Source organism: Erinaceus europaeus, chromosome 12 (genome assembly GCF_950295315.1).
Source record: "Erinaceus europaeus chromosome 12, mEriEur2.1, whole genome shotgun sequence".
In the NCBI taxonomy this organism is placed as follows: domain Eukaryota; kingdom Metazoa; phylum Chordata; class Mammalia; order Eulipotyphla; family Erinaceidae; genus Erinaceus; species Erinaceus europaeus.
The window spans coordinates 64,698,414-64,716,803 of NC_080173.1; the positions used below are offsets into that span (position 1 = coordinate 64,698,414).

Consider the following 18,390-nt stretch of genomic DNA (forward strand, 5'->3'; position numbering starts at 1 on the left):
TTGGTTAATGAACTAAATAGCTACATTTGGTTCAAAACAAGATCTAACATTTATACCGAGTATTTAATGAATACTCAGTTTTTGTTTGTTTGCAAGTGACTACAGCTCTGACTCCAGCAAAACAAAATTCATTAACTACTTTTTCCCTCCTCCTCCTGTTTTGTTGTCACCAGATTTATCACCAGGGTTCAATGCCTGGTGCTATGGATCCACCTGTCCTGGAAGCTGTATTTCCCTTTTCTTTTTCTTTTTTATTTGATATGACAAAGAGATAGAGAGGGAGAGAGAAAGACACCTGCGGACCTGTTGTACCACTCCTGGAATGTCGCCCCCAGCAGGTGGGGAGCCCTTGTCTTTGTGCACAGTAATGTGTGCATTCACCCAGGCGCTCCACCTCCTGGTCCCCTCATTGATGACTTTTCAAGGTAAGGTCTACACAGCTAGATTCCAGGCATCTTCACATGCCTACGGAATCTGGATTTGTGTAAGGCCTTACCAAATTCTATCAGTCTCATCTGCTCTCAGAAGTTAAACAGGATCTGCCCTGGCTATTAGTTAACTGGGAGAATCTGATTTCTGGAACTTTCATCTATTCTAACTTTTATTTTATTTTCAGGTTCCATATGTTGGCAAGGTGACTGTCAGCAGTGCCAGGTCTTCAAGTGCTCAGATTCAAATTAAGCAGAAAAATAAGAATAGCTACTTAGTTGTTCTTCCCTAGTCACAGGATTCACTTTGATGAGCCCAACTTAATTTATTTACCATTTCTGAATCAGTCACCGTGTCCAAAAGAACGTGGCTTTTTTATTTCCTTAGATATGAATTATATATTTTACCCCTAGATTCACATAAATTGAACACAGAGAAGGAAATGTTCTTGGCAGAAAAAGTAATATTTGATAGGTGCCAAATAACACATTAAAGCTAAGTTCCAGCCTGAGGTAGACAGCATAATGGTTATGCAAAGAGGCTTTCACACCTGAGGCTCCAAAGCCCCAGGTTCAATCCCCAGCACCACCATAGGCCAGAGCTGACCAGTGCTCTGGAAAATAAAGTAAAGAAGAGTAAAAGCTAAGTTCTGACTCAAACTAGCAAGCAAGTAAAATAACTAGGAATAAACTAGGAATAGAAATATGAAGGACTCAATCAAGGAATATAAAAAATAATTTAAATTTATGAAGTACAATTTATACTTGTCCCTGGAAAAACTAGTAGGAAAAAGCTGTGAAGGTTTTTTTTCTCCCCTAAATAAATCTGTAAGTTCAATGTGATTTTAAACACAAAGCCCATAGATCCTCCTCCAACTCCAAACCTTGGCAAAATAACCAGAAAGTCAGTTTGGGACAATAGACATGTCAAACTGCCCAAACAACTTTTTTTTTTTTTGAGGTGGCAAGACCTCGTACAAACAAAATTTCACCACTCCTGACCTAGCTTTTTCATTTTTTAATATATGGACAGACAGGTGGATTTCAGAAGAGGCACTGCAGCCAGTCCCATGGCAGTCTCATGTGGTGTCAAATCTTGAACCTAGGCCACATGTATGGCAAAGCATGTGTCCTCTCTGATGAATTATCTTCTGCTCTCCCACCTCCAACAACATAAATATATTTTTTAAGATTTTATTTATTTATTAATGAGAAAGATAGGAGAGAGAGAGAGAACTGGATATCACTCTGGTACATGTGCTGCCGGGGACTGAACTCAGTACCTCATGCTTGAGAGTCCAGTGCCTTAGCCACTATGCCACCTCCTGGACCACCATAAATATTTTTTATCAGTACCCAAGTTTCACTTCTCTGGTATTACTTTTTTAGACACAGAGAGTGAGATAGACAGGGGCTGGGTGGTGGTGCACCTGGTTAAGCGCACATGTTAAAATGTGCAAAAACCCATTTTTGAGCTCCCGGTCCCCACTCGTAGGGGGAGAGCTTTACAAGTGGTGAAGCAGGGCTGCAGGTGTCTCTCTGATTCTCTTCATCTCTATTTCCCCCTTCCCTCTCAATTTCTGGCTGTCTCTGTCCAATAAATAAGTAAATATAATAAAATTAAAAAACAGATACAAAGAAGCAGAGAGAGAAAGAAAGAGACAGAGGAAGACCTTCAGAAAACTACAGTTTCTCCAGTGCAGTGGGAACCCTGTTCTAACCTGGGTCATGCCCATAGCAAAATAGCACACTATCTAGTGAGCTATTTTACCAGCCTGCAGTATCTTTTTTTTTTTTTTTTCCTCCAGGGTTATTGCTGGGCTCGGTGCCTGCACCATGAATCCACCGCTCCTGGAGGCCATTTTTCCCCCTTTTTGTTGCCCTAATTGTTGCAGCCTCGTTGCGGTTATTATTGCCATTGTTGACGTTGCTTTGTTGTTGGATAGGACAGAGAGAAATGGAGAGAGGAGGGGAAGACAGAGAGGGGGAGAGAAAGATAGACACCTGCAGACCTGCTTCACCGCCTGTGAAACGACTCCCCTGCAGGTGGGGAGCTGGGGGCTCAAACTGGGATCCTTACGCTGGTCCCTGCGCTTTGCGCCACGTGCGCTTAACCCACTGCGCCACCGCCCGACTCCCCTGCAGTATCTTTTTAAAATCAGGAGTTATGTGGTCCAGGAGGTGGCGGTGCCATGGCTAAGTAACTAGACTCTCAAGCATGAGGTCCTGAGTTCAATCCTCAGCAGCACATGTACCAGAGTGATGTCTGGTTCTTTCTCTCTTTCCTCCTATCTTTCTCATTAATAAAATAAATAAAATCTTTTTTTAAAAAATCAGGAGTTATAGGTTGGAAAGGTAGCTGAATTGATAGTAAAACATTATAAAGCTAATCTTAAAGGAATATTATCATTGTAGAAATAGAGATGATTAGAGAGACAGAGGTCAGGTCTGTTTACAAGAATAGATGATCAAGAAACTTACAAATATTCTTAAATATTTATGGTCTATTTTCATCAAGAGGGAGAGAGAGAGAGAGAGAGTCACCAGAGCACAAGAGGTCAAACCTCTAGGGCCTCAGGGCTGTGACTCTGATGATCTAATGCTGAGTATCTCCCTAGTCACAAGTATTGCAATATCTTTGTGGTTATTTAGTTTAATGAATCTGAATATTCATTTAACATTATTAAATCACTAAAAGTAGAGTCACACATTAAGGCAAAGGCAGGTCCAAGAATGAAAACAGAAATCCAGCTTTCAGGTTGTTTAAGGATACAGCCTCTCCTTGAGATCCGCGCTCTAGATCAGAGGAGGCAGAGGAGGATGCAGTCATTGTCCACCTGGCACACATTCTCCCAGGATGTCAAACTATGATTTTCTATAGATAATAAAAAAATGAAACATTTCTTTTGTTAGGATATTGACCTGAGAAGATCTCATTTTCTTTTCTTCCTTCCTTCCTTCCTTTCTTTCTTTCCTTTTTTTTTCCTATTATTTTTATCTTTTGTCTCCAGGGTTATCACTGGGACTTGGTGCCTGCACTACAAATCCAGTGCTCCTGGAGTATATTTTTTCCCTTTTGTTGCCCTTGTTGTTTATCGTTGTTATTGTTGTTGCCACCATTATAACTGTCGTTGTTGTTGGATAGGACAGAGAGAAATGGAGAGAGGAGGGGAAGACAGAGAAGGGGAGAGAAAGATAGACACCTGCAGACCTGCTTCACTACTTGTGAAGTGACCCCCCTGCTGGTGGGGAGCTGGGGGCTCGAACCGGAATCCTTATGCCGGTCCTTGTACTTTGTGCCATGTGTGCTTACCTCATTGCGCTACTGCCGGCCCCCTCTTTCTTCCCTTACCTACCTCCCTTCCTTCCTTCCTTCCTTCCTTCCTTCCTTCCTTTCCAGGGTTATCAGTGGAGCTCGATGCCGGCACTATGAATCCACGGCTGCTAGCAGCTGTTTTTTTTTTTTTTTTTTTTTTCATTTTATTGGATAGGACAGAAAGAAATTGAGGAGGGAGAGAGAAAGACACTTGCAGATCTGCTTCACTACTTGTGAAGCGACTCCCCCCCCCCCGCAGGTGGGGACTGGGGGCTTGAAGCTGGGTGCTTTCACATTGCAACTTGAATAGAGGACAACTTGAGTGGGGGAATTAAATGACATGAGATATAATCTCTTCAAAAATCAGGGACCGGGTGGTGGCGCACCTGGTTGAATGCACAAGTTGCAACGCGAAAAGCTCCCAGCTTCAAGCCCCCAGTCCCCACCTGCAGGAGGAAATCTTGGACAACAAGTGTCTTTCTGTCTCTCTTCCTCTCTGTCTCCCCCTTCCTCTCGATTTCTGGCTGTCTCTATGCAGTAAATAAATAAAGATAATGAAAAATAAGAAGATTTTCAAGAGCCATCCAACTGTGGTTAAAAGGCTTATACTTCTGTCCATACATCAAATGGTGCAAGTCAGACTCAGCAGTCAGCTGGCCTATACTCTTCAACAAGTCGATACTTATTGATGGTATAGGCATCAGAGGCTAGGATAAAGAATCATTTTTGAGGGGCCGGGTCATGGCACGCCTGGCTAAGTGCACACATTACAGTGCCCAATGACCCAGGTTCAAGCCCCTGGTCCCCACCTGCGGGAAAAGCTTCACAAGTGGTGAAGTAGAGCTGCAGGTGTCTCTCTGTCTCTCTTCTGTCTCCTTTTTCCCTCTCAATTTCTCTCTGTCTCTATCCAATAATAAATAAATAATGTTTTTCTAAAAAAGAATCTTTTTGACTGATTTCTCCTTTTTTTTTTCTTTTTCCATGGCCACATGTATATACAGAATCTAAGATAAATATATGGCACTTAACTCATTTATTGACTTCACAGCTTAAATATTTAACTAAACTAAGCTACTGCCTAAATCTTTAAAATATGCATCAAAAATATATAATTGGGACTGGGGAGATACCATAATGATTATGCAAACAGAGTTTCATGCCTAAGGCTCCAAAGTTCCAGGTTCAGTCCCCTGCACCACCATAAGCCAGAGCTGAGCAGTGCTCTGGTATAAAATACATATAATTTGGTTCTGAACTATGAACTACGACCAGTTACAGGAGAGAAAAACTAAGGGCCTGGATGGTGGTAAAGGAATAGATACAGAAGAGAGACAAAAACAAATGACAAATCAAGGTAAATTATTTCTATTCCTGTAAATTGTAAACATCTGAACTGTTTTCAAAAATCTTTCATGTTCTTTCGGTTAGCAGGACAGCCACTCACTGTGCATATTTTAGCCTTTCTCCTCCGTGTGCGGAGAGCTTGACTCTCAAGGTGGTAACCAGGGCAGCCAACCAAAAGGAAACTAGTGCTGTCAACTAAAGAGCATCCTGCAGACTGGAGGAAATCCAGTCAAGAAATAGATCTAGCCCTGACCAGAGAGTTTCCCTTCACGAGATAAGGTTCTCTTAGTAGGAGCTGCTGGTAATGATTTTCTACAAGATAGGTGAAAATGGAAGGAAAGCAGCATTTCACTTCTCTTAAGCTGGAGGAATTCTGAAAATAATTAGGCGAGATAAATCTCCCATGCTGGAGAATTTCAAATAACTTATGTAGAGTTTCTGCCTTCAAAGAGATGCAGTCTCACCCCTCACTACTTAAATGCAGACTGTGTGTAATGCTCTTCCTGCCTACAGAATCCCAGTTAAGGACAACTTTAAAAAAATCCCTGAGGCTAGGGATACAGTGCATCTGCTAAAGCAGGTGTCTTGTCAAGCACTTGACTCAGGTTCAAGCCCCTATAGGTCAGGTGTCACAGCACCAAGGAATAAAACTCTGGGGCTGGAAGGAGCTCATGTCCAGCGGAGAGGAGAGGCAATTACAGAAGCCAGACCTTCCACCTTCCGCCCCCCATAATGATCCTGGGTCCATGCTCCCAGAGGGATAAAGAATAGGGCACCTTCCCATGGAAGGGAGGGGATATGGACCTCTGGTGGTAGGAATTGTATGGAATTGTACCCCTCTTATATCACAATCTTGTCTATCATTATTAAATCACTAATAAAAAAGAAAGAAAGAAAGAAAGAAAGAAAGAAAGAAAGAAAGAAAGAAAGAAAAAGAAAAGAAAGCTCCAGAGTGGGAGGAACTTCACACTGAGGAGGAGGTTTTATCTGGGTGGGTGGGGGGAAATACCTAAGTAGTTTACCTCAGAACTGTCAAAATCATCAAAATTAAGGAAAGTCTAAGAATCTGTCAGTCTAAGAAGATAGAGTATATGTGATTTATTGGGTGGGAAAATGAACACAAAAAGGGTTCTAAAAAAAACTGAGGTTGGGCTGGGTGGTGGTGAACTTGGTTGAACAACATGTTACAATGCTCAAGGATCCGGGTTCAAGCCCCCTGCCCCCATGTGCAGGGAGGAAGCTTCATGGACCATGAAGCAGTGCCATGGGTATCTGTCTCCCTCTTTATCCTCCCTTCCCTCTCAATTTCTCTCTGTTTCTATCCAAAAAAATAAATAAAAATTAAAACAACCACTAAGATCATCTGAATAAAGCATAGAATTTGGTCCATAATGTCAATAATATTTAGTCAATAATAATCACTATTAGCTTATTATTTGTAATGAATGTGTTAGGCTAACAGATAATGCTAACAGCAGAAGCTGTGACCAGGTTACATGGGAATTCTGTTAACACTGTGCATTTTTTGTAAATAAAAAACTGCTCTAAAATAAAGTTTTTTGAAAGTTAAATAATATTACTGTTACTATGCAATCATAAATAAACTGTTATATCCCCCCCCACCTTGCCCCCAAAGAGGAGGTATTCAAGGAGGAGGAGCTTAACTAAAGTGAATTAATCCCATCTCTACCAAGCCGGCAAGTGAAAAATAGTTTTGCGAGTCTCTTTATTGGGGGTTTCTGTGTTTCCTTCACAGAGATTGAGACAGTGAAATTGGCCCGGTCTGTCTTCAGCAAACTACATGACATTTGCTGCAGCTGGGTGAAAGACTTCCCTCTCCGCAGGAGGCCCCAGCTCTATTATGAAACATCAATCCATGCCATCAAAAACATGCGCAGGAAAATGGAGGACAAGCATGTCTGCATTCCCGACTTTAATATGCTCTTCAACCTAGAGGTAAAGGGCACTTCTGAAGAGTCTATGAAACTGAAATAACAAAGGAATCACCTTACCAGTCCTGTTAGAAAAAGAAAGCTAGGAGGCTGGGCAGTTGAGCACACGTTACCGTGCATAAGGACCAGAGTTCAAGCCCCTGTTCCCCATCTGCAGGTGTCAGGCTTCACAAGCTGTAAAGAAGGTCTGTAGGTATCTTTTCTCTCTCCCTCTACTCCCCTCTCAATGTCTCTCTGTCCTATCAAATAAAATAGAAAGGCCAGCAGGAGTGGTGGATTTGTAGTACTGACACTGAGCCCTAGCTACAACCCTGGTGGCAGTAATAAAGAGAAGGAAAGAAAAGGAAGGGGGAGGGTCGGTCGGTAGCGCAGCGGGTTAAGAGCGCGTGGCAAGAAGGATCCCGGTTGGAGGCCCCCCTCCCCTCCCCACCAGCAGGGGAGTCAGGGAGTCACTTCACAGGTCTGTAGGTGTCTTTCTCTCCCTTTCTGTCTTCCCCTCCTCTCTCCATTTCCAACAACGACGGCATTAATAACAATAATAACTACACCAACAGTAAAACAACAAGGGCAACAAAAGGGAAAAACAAAACAAAAAGAAGACTTAAAAAAAAAAAGGAAGGGAGAAAAGACAAAACCTAAGGGACTTGCAGAAGGCTCTCCTGGGGAACCAGATTTTTGAGTCTCAGCCACCACATGGGAACACCTGCAAGGGGAGGCTTCACATGCAGTGAGTGGAATGGTGCTTCTGGGTCTGTCTCTGTCTGCCTCTCACTGTGTAAGTACCACCAGTTGCGCCACTAGAGCTCCTGTCTCTCACTTTCTGTACAACAACAACAAATGGCCACCAAGCACAGTAGAGTCGAGCAAGCACGGAGCACAAGCAACAACCTCGGTGACAACAAATAAATACATACATGAAAAGAAAGCCACTACATTCTAAATGATTCCTCTGATAAGTTAGAGTAGAACTAAAGGTGAAGTCGCACAAATTTGCTTGCCTTGGACAATAGAAAAGGACTGTTTACTTTGTTATTTGAAATCGGTACTATATTCACCTGGCTCAATATTAGGGGTAAATATCTTTATCTCTCAGTTCCTTCCATGAAAACCACGGGGGGAAATACCGATTTCTTCCTTCCAGAGATAGTCTAAAAACATATAAGCAAAAAAAAAAAAAAAGGAATCTGGTATTCTGATTTTAAAGTTTTTTTCTGAAGCTGGGTGGTGGTGCACCTGGTTGAGCACACATGTTACAGTATGCAAGGACCCAGGTTCAAGCCCCTAGTCCCTTCCTGCAGGGGGAAAGCTTCACAAGTGGTGAAGCAGGGCTGCAGGTGTCTCTTTTTTTGCCTCCAGGGTGGCCATTTTCGATTTTTTGGGGGGTAGGACAGAGAGAACTTTAGAGAGGGGGAGAGAAAGATAGGCACCTGCAGACCTGCTTCACCCCTGCAGGTAGGGAGCCAGGGGCTTGAACCCAGATTCTTGCGCAGGGGTCCTTATGCTCCATACGACATGCACTTAACCCTGCACGCCATCGCCCAGCCCCTTTCTCTCTCCCTCTCCCTCCCTCTCAATTTTGGCTGTCTCTATCCAATAAATAAATAAAGATAATTAAAAATATATAAAGAAAAAGATTCTTTTTCTTGTTTTCATGAGAAGCCAAAGCACCACTCCATTCCACTCAGAGAGACATAAGGCAGAGTGATGACTGTGATGGAACCTGGGGCCTGGAGGTATGGATGGCTTGTGCTCTAGCTGCTAGCACCCAGCCGCTTCCTCCGGATACAGAAGCTACCTTTCTTCTTAAAGGGAAACTATTCCTATATCATAAACAGATTGTTCTGAGTAAGTTCCCACATTAACGTTGGTAAAGTGACACAAAACAGTCTGATACTGAGACACATTTTTTTATTTAATGTGATTTTCTTTTTTTAAATCTTGTTTTCTTTTTTTATGAGATGGGAAAATAGCTGAAATTACATTTCATGGATCTCTGAGACAGACAAATTGGATCAGATGAGCCTTGTCAAATCAATAACGATTTTCTGATCGTCTTTTTCTATTAAATGTGTTGTGTTAATGCAAATAGGGCTAGGTTTGTTTTCTTTGCCTGTCATTTGCCTCTTTTCTCTGTTCAAGTCACCACGTAAAAATTGCAGACCTGTCACACAGAGCACAATACTTCATTCATTTAGCAGATAATTTCAAATGTTAGCTATCTGCTCAACAGTGATAATAGATTGGTCAACTGTATTTAAGTTTTAAAGCAAACTGGCTGAAATCTTTGTTTCCACTTGCTACTACACCCATACAGATGTATTCCATAGGCTCCTATGCAATCAACAAGCCCTGTAGCACTACACTCACTTGAAGACTATATTCAGGCTTGGAGGTGTTATTGCAGTTTGTTGATTTGGCTTATTTTCATTGTTTAAACATTAACCCAAAGTCTGTGAGGGACAAATTGGCAACACATATTTAGTACTGAGTAAAAAAAAGTTATGCCTTTTGACCTGCTGAATTCACTTTTAATTTTATATTCTAAGGAAACATGTGGAACAGTTTCTGACATACATGTTTTATTTTAAATAAATTTTATGCTTTATATTAATAAATTAGAAATTATATATCATTACACATAGGCATAACTATCAGACTCATAAAAATCTGTTACATATATTTAAAATGTCTTCGACTCATTTAACTTAATGACATCAAATAAATGCCAATCATATTTAAAAATGACAAAAGGAGCTGAGTGGTGGCACACCTGGTTGAGTGCATGTGTTACAGTGCTCAAGGAGCCAGGTTCAATCTTCCGGTCCCCTGCAAGAAGAATGCTTCACAAGTGGCAAAGCAGTGCTGCAGGTGTCTCTGTCTCTCTTCCTCTCTATCTCCCTCTACCCTCTCGATTTTCTGGCTGTCTTTATCCAATAAGTAAAAATAAAAATATTTTTAAAAATAAAAATTAAAAATTACAAAAAAGTGGAATATAACATCTTTTTTTTTTTGTAAAGTAGCATCATAATTTTACATAGGGACATATTTATATGTCATATTTGGTGGTGGTGCACCTGGTTAAGTGCACACACTACAGTGTGCAAGGATGTGGGTTCAAGCCCCTGGTCCCCACCTGCAGTGGAAAGCTTCATGAGTGGTAAAGTAGGGCTACAGGTGTCACTCTGTCTCTTTCCCCCTCCCCTCTCAAGTTTTCTCTGTCTCTATCTTCTTCTAGCGTTTGCCCTTCTTCCGTAGCCAGTCAACAGCGTCAGGTTGAAAGCTGTCAGGAGCTGCTTGTTGCTGGCTTTGAAAGTGACTGGGATCCATGTGGATTCAGTCGGCTAGGAAGGATCGTCAGTTTCCCCAATGAATGGGTACTCACGGGATGCACCACGAGAAGGTCGATCCAATGCATCCCTGTCTCTATCTGATAATAAATAAATAAATATTAAAGAGAGAGAGAGAAGCCAGAGAACCGTTCTGGTACATATAGTGCCAGGAATTAAACCAGAAACAATCAAGCATGCAATCTGATACTCTACCAGTTGAGCTATTTCCCTGGCCACCCACTACATTTTTTCCCTAAGATTTATTTGTATTTATTTTTATGAATGAGGGATATCAGAACATCACTCTGGCATATGCAGTGTTGGAGGATGACTCGACATCAAGCCTCCACATTGAGAACTCTACCACTGTGACACCTTCTAGGCTACAATTTACACATTTTTAAATGAAATCCACTTGTCTCCCTTCCTTCCTTTCTTTCTTTCTTTCTTTTTTTTTCTTCATTGCCACTAGGACTATCACTGAAGCTCAGTGCCTGCAGGACGAATCCACTGTTCCTGGCAGCCTTTTTTTTTTTTTCTTTCCTTTCTTCTTCCTCCCTTTCTTCCTTCCTTCCTTTCTCTTCTTTTCTTTTCTCCTCGTGGTTTTCCTTCTAGAAACAGAAACTGAAAAGGAAGAGAGAGATAGATAGACCTGTAGCACTGCCTCACTACTCATGAAGATTCTCCCACACAGGCGGGGACTAGAGGCTTGAATCTATGTCCTTGCACATGGTAATGTGTGTGTCACCACGCAGGCCCTTATTCCCTGATGATGCTACATTACTTAGGGGTCTTCCCACCAATGTCATACTGTTATGTCAATAGACCTCCATAAAAGTGTTATTTTCCTCTTCCTATTTGTGATGATCCTAAATGAGCTTATGTAAAAACGGCATGGATGGGACCTGGGAGGTGACTCAATGGATGAAGAGCTGGACTCTCAGGCATGAGATCCTCAGTTCAACTGCCAGCATCACATCTTCTCCTTTATCTAAACATTAATTGATTGATTAAAATGTGTGGACATGTTGTTGTTTAATTTTATTATCCTGTCAATTGAGTTATTTTAAAAGAAATACTGCTTTAGTAGTTCTCATTCTACATGTTAGGTAGAAATTGTACGTCACAACTTTTTTTTTTTAAATAGTTCTGTTTAACCAGCTAATCCTCAATGGTGTTACAGATTATTTTAGTTCATTAAATTACCAAGTTAACTCATAATCTCTGTATTATAGGTTTCATAATATTTAGGTATAATAGCCTTCTTCTATGAACATATATATACTTTTTTTTTTCTTGTAAAGGTACTGTTCTCATTAAAGAGAACATGGGTGGGGGCCAGGTGGTAGTGTAGTGAGTTAAATGCACATGGCATGAAGTGCAAGGACCTGCACAAGGATGGGTTTGAACTCCCGGCTCCCCACCTGCAGGGAGGGTCATTTCACAGGCAGTGAAGCAGGTCTGCAGGTGTCTGTCTCCTCCCATTTTCTGTGTTTCCCTTCCTCTCTCCATTTCTCTCTGTCCTATCTAACAACAATAACAACAAGGGCAACAAAATGGGGAAAATGGCCTCCAAGCAGTGGATTCGTAGTGCAGTGCAGGCACCAAGCCACAGCGAAAACCCTGGAGGCAAAAAAAAAAGAACTTTGGCAAAGTACAATTATAGCTTTTGTTTAAACAGCAGACCTTTCAAATTCCTAGGAAAGAAATAGAAACGTACCTAACAGCTGAAAAACAAGTGCTAGAAATCTGTATGACTTACTTAAGATTCAGTGACAGTACCTGGATTCATCCTAGAGCCTAAAGTCAAAGAAGTAAAAACAAACAACTTGCAAATAACAACTATTACATACTGTTGCCTAATACTGTTCAATGACTTGCAAGTGTCCTAAACGAGCCAGATCTAAGAACACTTGAAATGAAGATAAAGAGCAAACTATTTAATGGTTTAAATGTTTCTTGTAATTAGGTGTCCTTTATCAAGATAAAGTACAAGTTTAGAAGACCCTCCCCTGATAATTAACTTAGAACTTCAAGCAGTGGGTAGAGAAGGAACTAAAAGAAGCTCAAATTTGGATACTAGAACAAGGTAAAGTGGTCAGTAGACTTTTGGAAATCTGATGTGATTACAGTTTGAGCAACCAGTTTAGATTGTAGGTTATTTATGGTGAGAATTCAGTATGGCCATGAATGACTTATGAAGGTGATATTGTAATTTAGAAATATATGCATGTTTTCATGTCTGTGTCCTTTAAATACCTAACATAACTGGACATGTGCTAGGAAGCCAAATAGCTCCCATTCTCTTCCTAGTTGTATTACTGAAATATACTGATGCTTCCATTAAAAAAATAAGTCTCAATGCAGAACAGTTTTTGCCACCTCTTTCCCCTCCCTCATTCAACTTGTAAGAATTGTAAAGCAATAAATGTAGGCGGTTTCCACAGCACAACTTTCACAGAGAGAAGGGCTTGCTAGCCTGATCTAATTGGATGTGATGTGTACCAGTGTTCTGGTGTGTAAACACAGATGCCCTAAATGCAGGTATTTTAGAAGCTGACCAGGCATGCCAGGAAGGGGAAACATTTAGTCTCATTATCTGCATGACATATAGTGGAGGAGGATGGTCAGCAGTGCCTGGGATTGGCACATTTGAATCATGCTAACTCCCTTAACTGCATCTGTTTCTCTTGACAGGACCAGGAAGAACAAGCTTACTTTGCAGTGTTTGATGGTCACGGGGGAGTGGATGCTGCCATATATGCCTCCATTCACCTGCACGTGAACTTAGTGCGCCAGGAGATGTTTCCCCATGATCCTGCTGAGGCCCTGTGCCGGGCATTCCGGGTCACTGACGAGCGCTTTGTGCAGAAAGCAGCAAGGGAGGTACGCCATCTCCCTAGCGATGCCAGGCTGTCGGTGTGCTGAGTATAACTTAGCCTGTGATTTTGATTTTGATTTCTCTTTCTGGGTAAACAGTATTGGAAGTTATCTTCTAGATTCTATTCTTGACCCACAATATTGGATTCTGGAGTGAGAGAGAGAGTGCCTGTGTGCGTATGTGCGTGCGTGCGTGCGTGTGTCTGTGTGTGTGTGTTAACCAGAGTACCTCTCAGCTGAGGCTACTCGTGGTGCTGATGATTGAATCTGGGACCTCTCACATTCTAGACCTCTGGACAACTGCTATGGTATCTCTCCTCAGTCTGCTGTTGCGGTTTTAGAAACGGTACTAGGATGTTCTGTACAAAAGAAATCACCAAGCTAGGGGTGGTGGCACATCCAGTAGAGAACACACGTTACCATGCCCAAGAATCGGGGTGCAAGCCCCTGCTTCCACCTGTGGGATGGGGGGAGGCTTCATGAGCTGTACAGTGCTGCAGGTGTTTCTCTTTCTCCCTCCATCCTCTATTTTTCTCTGTCTCTATAAGAAAAGAAAAAAAGAAAGAAAAAAAAATCTAACCACCAGGAGTGGTGAAATCATTGTGCAGGCACTGAGCCCCAGCGATAACCCTGGTGGAAAAAAATTACCAGGATATGTCTGTATATACACACATACATATGCACAGATGAGTTGTTGTTTTTTTAACTTTACTGGAAGGTTAGGGATTACAGTGCAGTTGTAGACACATGGGTAGAAATTCTCATCTCCCTCAGATACCTGCAAAACATTCTCATGAGCCTCCAGCTTAAGTTCTTTGCCATCATCGTGTCTTGTTCACCACTGCCTGTCAGGGCCATCTCTCTCAACAGACTCTTGCTAACAAGATCGGGATTTAGTAAGTAAAACAATAATCTAGAAGGAGAAAAAGATAGAAGAGGAGAAGGAGGTAGAAGAAGGAAGAGAAGAAGGAGAAGGAGAAAGAGAAGAAGGAGGAGGAGGAGAAGGAAAAGAAGAAGGAGAAGAAGAAAAAGAAGGAGGAGGAGGAGGAGGAGGGGTTACTTTCATAAATGTGGTTTGCAAATCCTCAGATGATCCTTGTATTTTTTTCTTATCTGAAAGAAAAGCCAAAGCTCAAGTCCTCTTTTGCTAGGGTTAATCAAACCTAATATTTTTACTCTGAGCCAATGATGGAGTTTCTACATTAAGATCTAAAAGTAATTTTAATTATTATTCTTGGCACTGGTACATAATTAACTATAGTTTTCTATATTCATTTTTTTTCTAGTTGAGGGTCAAAAGAGTAACTTTTGAGTTTCTAAAGTAAAGAATTACAAAGACAGAAAGTGGACTTAAAACAGGGTAGTTATCAAATCCTTTTCTCCGGTCTACTATTGCTAGTTGTGTTGTCTAGCAATGGTAGACCTTGGACTTAATGAAGCAATACGAACTATGTGATATCAAGGAAAGAAATAGTCTGGGGGCTGGGTGGTGGTGCACCTGGTCGAGCGCACATGTTACAATGCACAAGGACCCAGGTTTGAGCCCCTGGGCCCCACCTGCAGGGGGAAAGCAGTGCTGAAGGTGTCTGTCTCTCTCCCTCTCTGACCTACTCCCTTCCCTCTTGATTTCTGGCTGTCTCTATCCAATAAAAAAAAAAAGGTAATTTTTAAAAAAATTTAAAAAAAGGAAATAGTCTGTCTCTCTAATCCAGGTTTATACTAATATGCAAATCTGCAAAGATTTGGAACTGGAAAACAGAATTCTTGACCTCAGAACTTCCCAGTCTCTTACAGGCTAGCATTGATAGGCTCTGCCTTAATGGCTGCTGTCGACATTCTAATTGAAAACAAAACCCGAGAGGTGCTCTGTCATTACTAATTTGAAACCAAGAGTCTCTCTGTCTTAATCTTCTGCTTTACCTCCTTTCTTCTGTGTCCTCAGAATTATTGTGTCTATTGCTTTTACCGTGTTCACTTCCTTGTTTTGCCAGTGAGCCTAGTCTCTCAGTCTTGCCAGTAGTCTCTTGAATAATTTAGGTTTGTCTCAGCAGTTACTTTTTTCCCCTCTTGTGCTCCCATGTGTTGCTCATTGCTGGGAAGAAAGGAGCTATTCCTGTTGTGAAGTAGTCCTGCCTCCTGTTCTCTCCAGGGCATAAGCACCAGAGTGTCTTTATCATGTGTTCAAGGGGGCTGAGTTTTTGAAGTCTGTGTGGGAAGACATTTTATTGGTGGGTGAGGATTTATAACAAACTTTCCCTATATAGGGAAAATGTGAAGTTGTTTTTCTTATTGGATACAAGGGACCTTTTACCACCCTTGACGCATTGGTTCTAATTTAGGCCAAGTCCTTGGTAACAGAAAGTCATGCTCATTTGGTGGTGACTCATGTCAAATGAGATGTCATTTTAGCATAGTAGTATCAAGAGCTTTAAATAAGTTGGTGATAGGAGCTATAGCAGTGAAATTCCAGGCTGTTAGTCCCCCTTCAGCCCCCAAGTCCCCCCTCCCAAGTTTCCAGTAGGGCTTCTAGCCTCAAGCAGACTTTTAAAAAATCTTTAGAGAAGGAGAGACAGAGCAAGGAGACAACATAGCCATGTTCCACTGCTTTAAAAAAAATATTTCTTTTAAAATGTATTTTATTTATGAAAAATGGGGGGAGTATTTTATTTCCATGAGAGAAAGAGAGATGAACAAAGATGCAGAGAGAGACAGACCAGAGCACTGCTCAGCTCTGGCTTATGGTGGTGCTGGGGACTGAACCTGGGGCCACGGAGCCTCAGGCATGAGCCTTTTGCATAACCATGATGCTTTCACCCCAGCCCTGAGCGCACTCCATGGTGCTCCCATGTGGTGGCTGAGGGCTTGAGCAAGGTCCTCAACTGAAAAAGTTTGTGCTCTACAGGATGAGCCTTTTTCTAACCTCTAGGCGGTTAGCTTTTTATGTGATGTTACAAAGCAGAGGCCCTAAAACTGTGTATGATCCAGGGTGAAGCCCCGCCTCCACCAAACTGAAAGAAGTTTTGACTACTCTTTCCAGCCTTCTTTTTTCTTCCTTTTTTCTCCAGGGTTATTGCTGGGGCTCGGTGCCTGCACCACGAATCCACTGCTCCTGGAGGCCATTTTTTCCCCTTTTGTTGCCCTGGTTGCTTTATCATTGTTGTGGTTATTATTGTTGTTATTGGTGTCATTGTTGTTGGGTAGGACAGAAAGAAATGGAGAGAGGAAGGGAAGACAGAGAGGGGGAGAGAAAGACAGACACCTGCAGACCTGCTTCACCGCCTGTGAAGTGACTCCCCTGCAGGTGGGGAGCTAAGGGCTTGAACCAGGATCCTTATGCTGGTCCTTGCTCTTTGCGCCATGTGGGCTTAACCCACTGCCCTACCCCCTCCCCCATTTTTTTTTTTTTTTTTTTTTTACCAGAGCACTGCTCAGCTCTGGCTTATGGTGGTGTGGGGGGATTAAACCTGGGACTTCGGAGCCTCAGGCATGAGAGTCTCTTTGCATAACCATTATGCTATCTACCCCCTCTTTCCAGCTTTCTCTCTGGCTCTTTCTAAATGAAAAAGTTTAAAAAAAAAAAAAAAAAGGCCCAAGAATTGTAGAAAATGCCATTTTTAAAAAAAGGTTTAAGCATCTTAACACCCTACACAATGCATTCTTGCCTTACTCCTAGCTTAATATCTTGAAGTATAGGAGCATTTGGTTTTATAGGCTATTTTGTAATACTAGGACTTTCCCCCTGAACACAATGGGTCAGTAACAGGACAGATCAGAAACTGAAAGCTCAACTCTTAAGAATTGAGTTAGTGCACTTAGCAATGCAAAAGAAACAGTTATCTTAACTGTTTATAAGATGAAATTAATAGTCAGCCCTGCCTCACTTATCACAGATCATATGGAGCTACGTTTAAGTGTGCACATAAATACATAATATACTTGGGGTTCAGCAGTGGCAGGCATGGCTGAGTACCATGCACAAGGACTCAGTTAAAATTGCTGATCCCCACTTGTAGGGGGAAGCTTCATAAGCAGTGAAACAGTGCTGCAGGTCTGTCTGTCTCTCTCGCGCTCTCTTTCCCTATCTCCCCCTTCCTCAATTACTGTCCTATCAAATGAAACAAGAAGAAGAAAAGAAAGAAGAAAGAAATGGGCACTGGGTGTGGAGGTTTTGTTGTGCAGGCACCAAGCCCCAGTGATAACGCTGGTGGCAATGAATGATGATAATAATAAAAATAATAATACACATAAACGCATTGAGTGACAAGAATTGCTGCTAATTATGGAATCGAGTTTTTAACAGTCTAGCTCCTAACTAAAAAGTTTGTATTAACTATAAATCACTTCCCATGAAAATCTGATGTCTGTTGATTTTTATTGACTGTAGTCTTATTTAAATTATTTTCAGAGCTTAAGATGTGGGACCACAGGAGTGGTGACTTTTATCAGAGGCAACATGCTCCATGTGGCCTGGGTGGGTGATTCCCAGGTTATGCTTGTGAGAAAGGGCCAAGCTGTTGAACTAATGAAACCACACAAACCAGACAGAGAGGTAAGTATGGTTTATTCTACTAGGGTACATGATACAAAGGCAGTTTTCTAGTTATTAATCAAGACTCACTTAATTATTATAAATATCACTATTACCTTAGCAACCATGCCTACCTTCTAAAGAAAAAATAAAGAGAACCTTACTGGGAAGCTTATGAGTATTATACCTTTTGTTTACTGTTAAACGTACATGAATAAACCCTGAATCCAGTTTTTTGCTTCCTTCTGTTGCTTTGCTGTTTAGGATGAAAAGCAGCGAATTGAGGCCCTTGGAGGCTGCGTAGTCTGGTTTGGTGCCTGGAGGGTGAATGGAAGTCTATCGGTCTCCAGAGCCATTGGTAGGAAAAACCGATTAATTCTTGTTTCTCCAAACTATCTTCTTCTAGCCTACTGTCTGACTTTAATTCTTTTATTTTTTTAAAAGATTTTATTTATTAATGAGAGAGATAGGAGGAGAGAGAAAGAACCAGACATCACTGTGGCACATGTGCTGCCGGGATCGAACTGAGGACCTCCTGCTTGAGAGTCCAAAGCCTACAATATACCTGTGATGACTGTTATCAGAGTGCCTATTATTGTTTACAGTAGCAACT

The 18,390-nt window shown here is 41.7% G+C and overlaps 1 protein-coding gene across 1 annotated transcript in view; it reads left to right on the plus strand.

The window, feature by feature from the left end:
* Nucleotides 1-18,390, plus strand: part of PPM1E (protein phosphatase, Mg2+/Mn2+ dependent 1E) — a 199,061-nt gene that overhangs the window by 160,419 nt on the left and 20,252 nt on the right. The window contains exons 3-6 of the mRNA XM_060203846.1: nucleotides 6,845-7,044; nucleotides 13,067-13,255; nucleotides 17,655-17,798; nucleotides 18,042-18,135. Coding sequence (XP_060059829.1) covers nucleotides 6,845-7,044; nucleotides 13,067-13,255; nucleotides 17,655-17,798; nucleotides 18,042-18,135 — 627 coding nt within the window. The remainder of the gene's footprint in view (nucleotides 1-6,844; nucleotides 7,045-13,066; nucleotides 13,256-17,654; nucleotides 17,799-18,041; nucleotides 18,136-18,390) is intronic.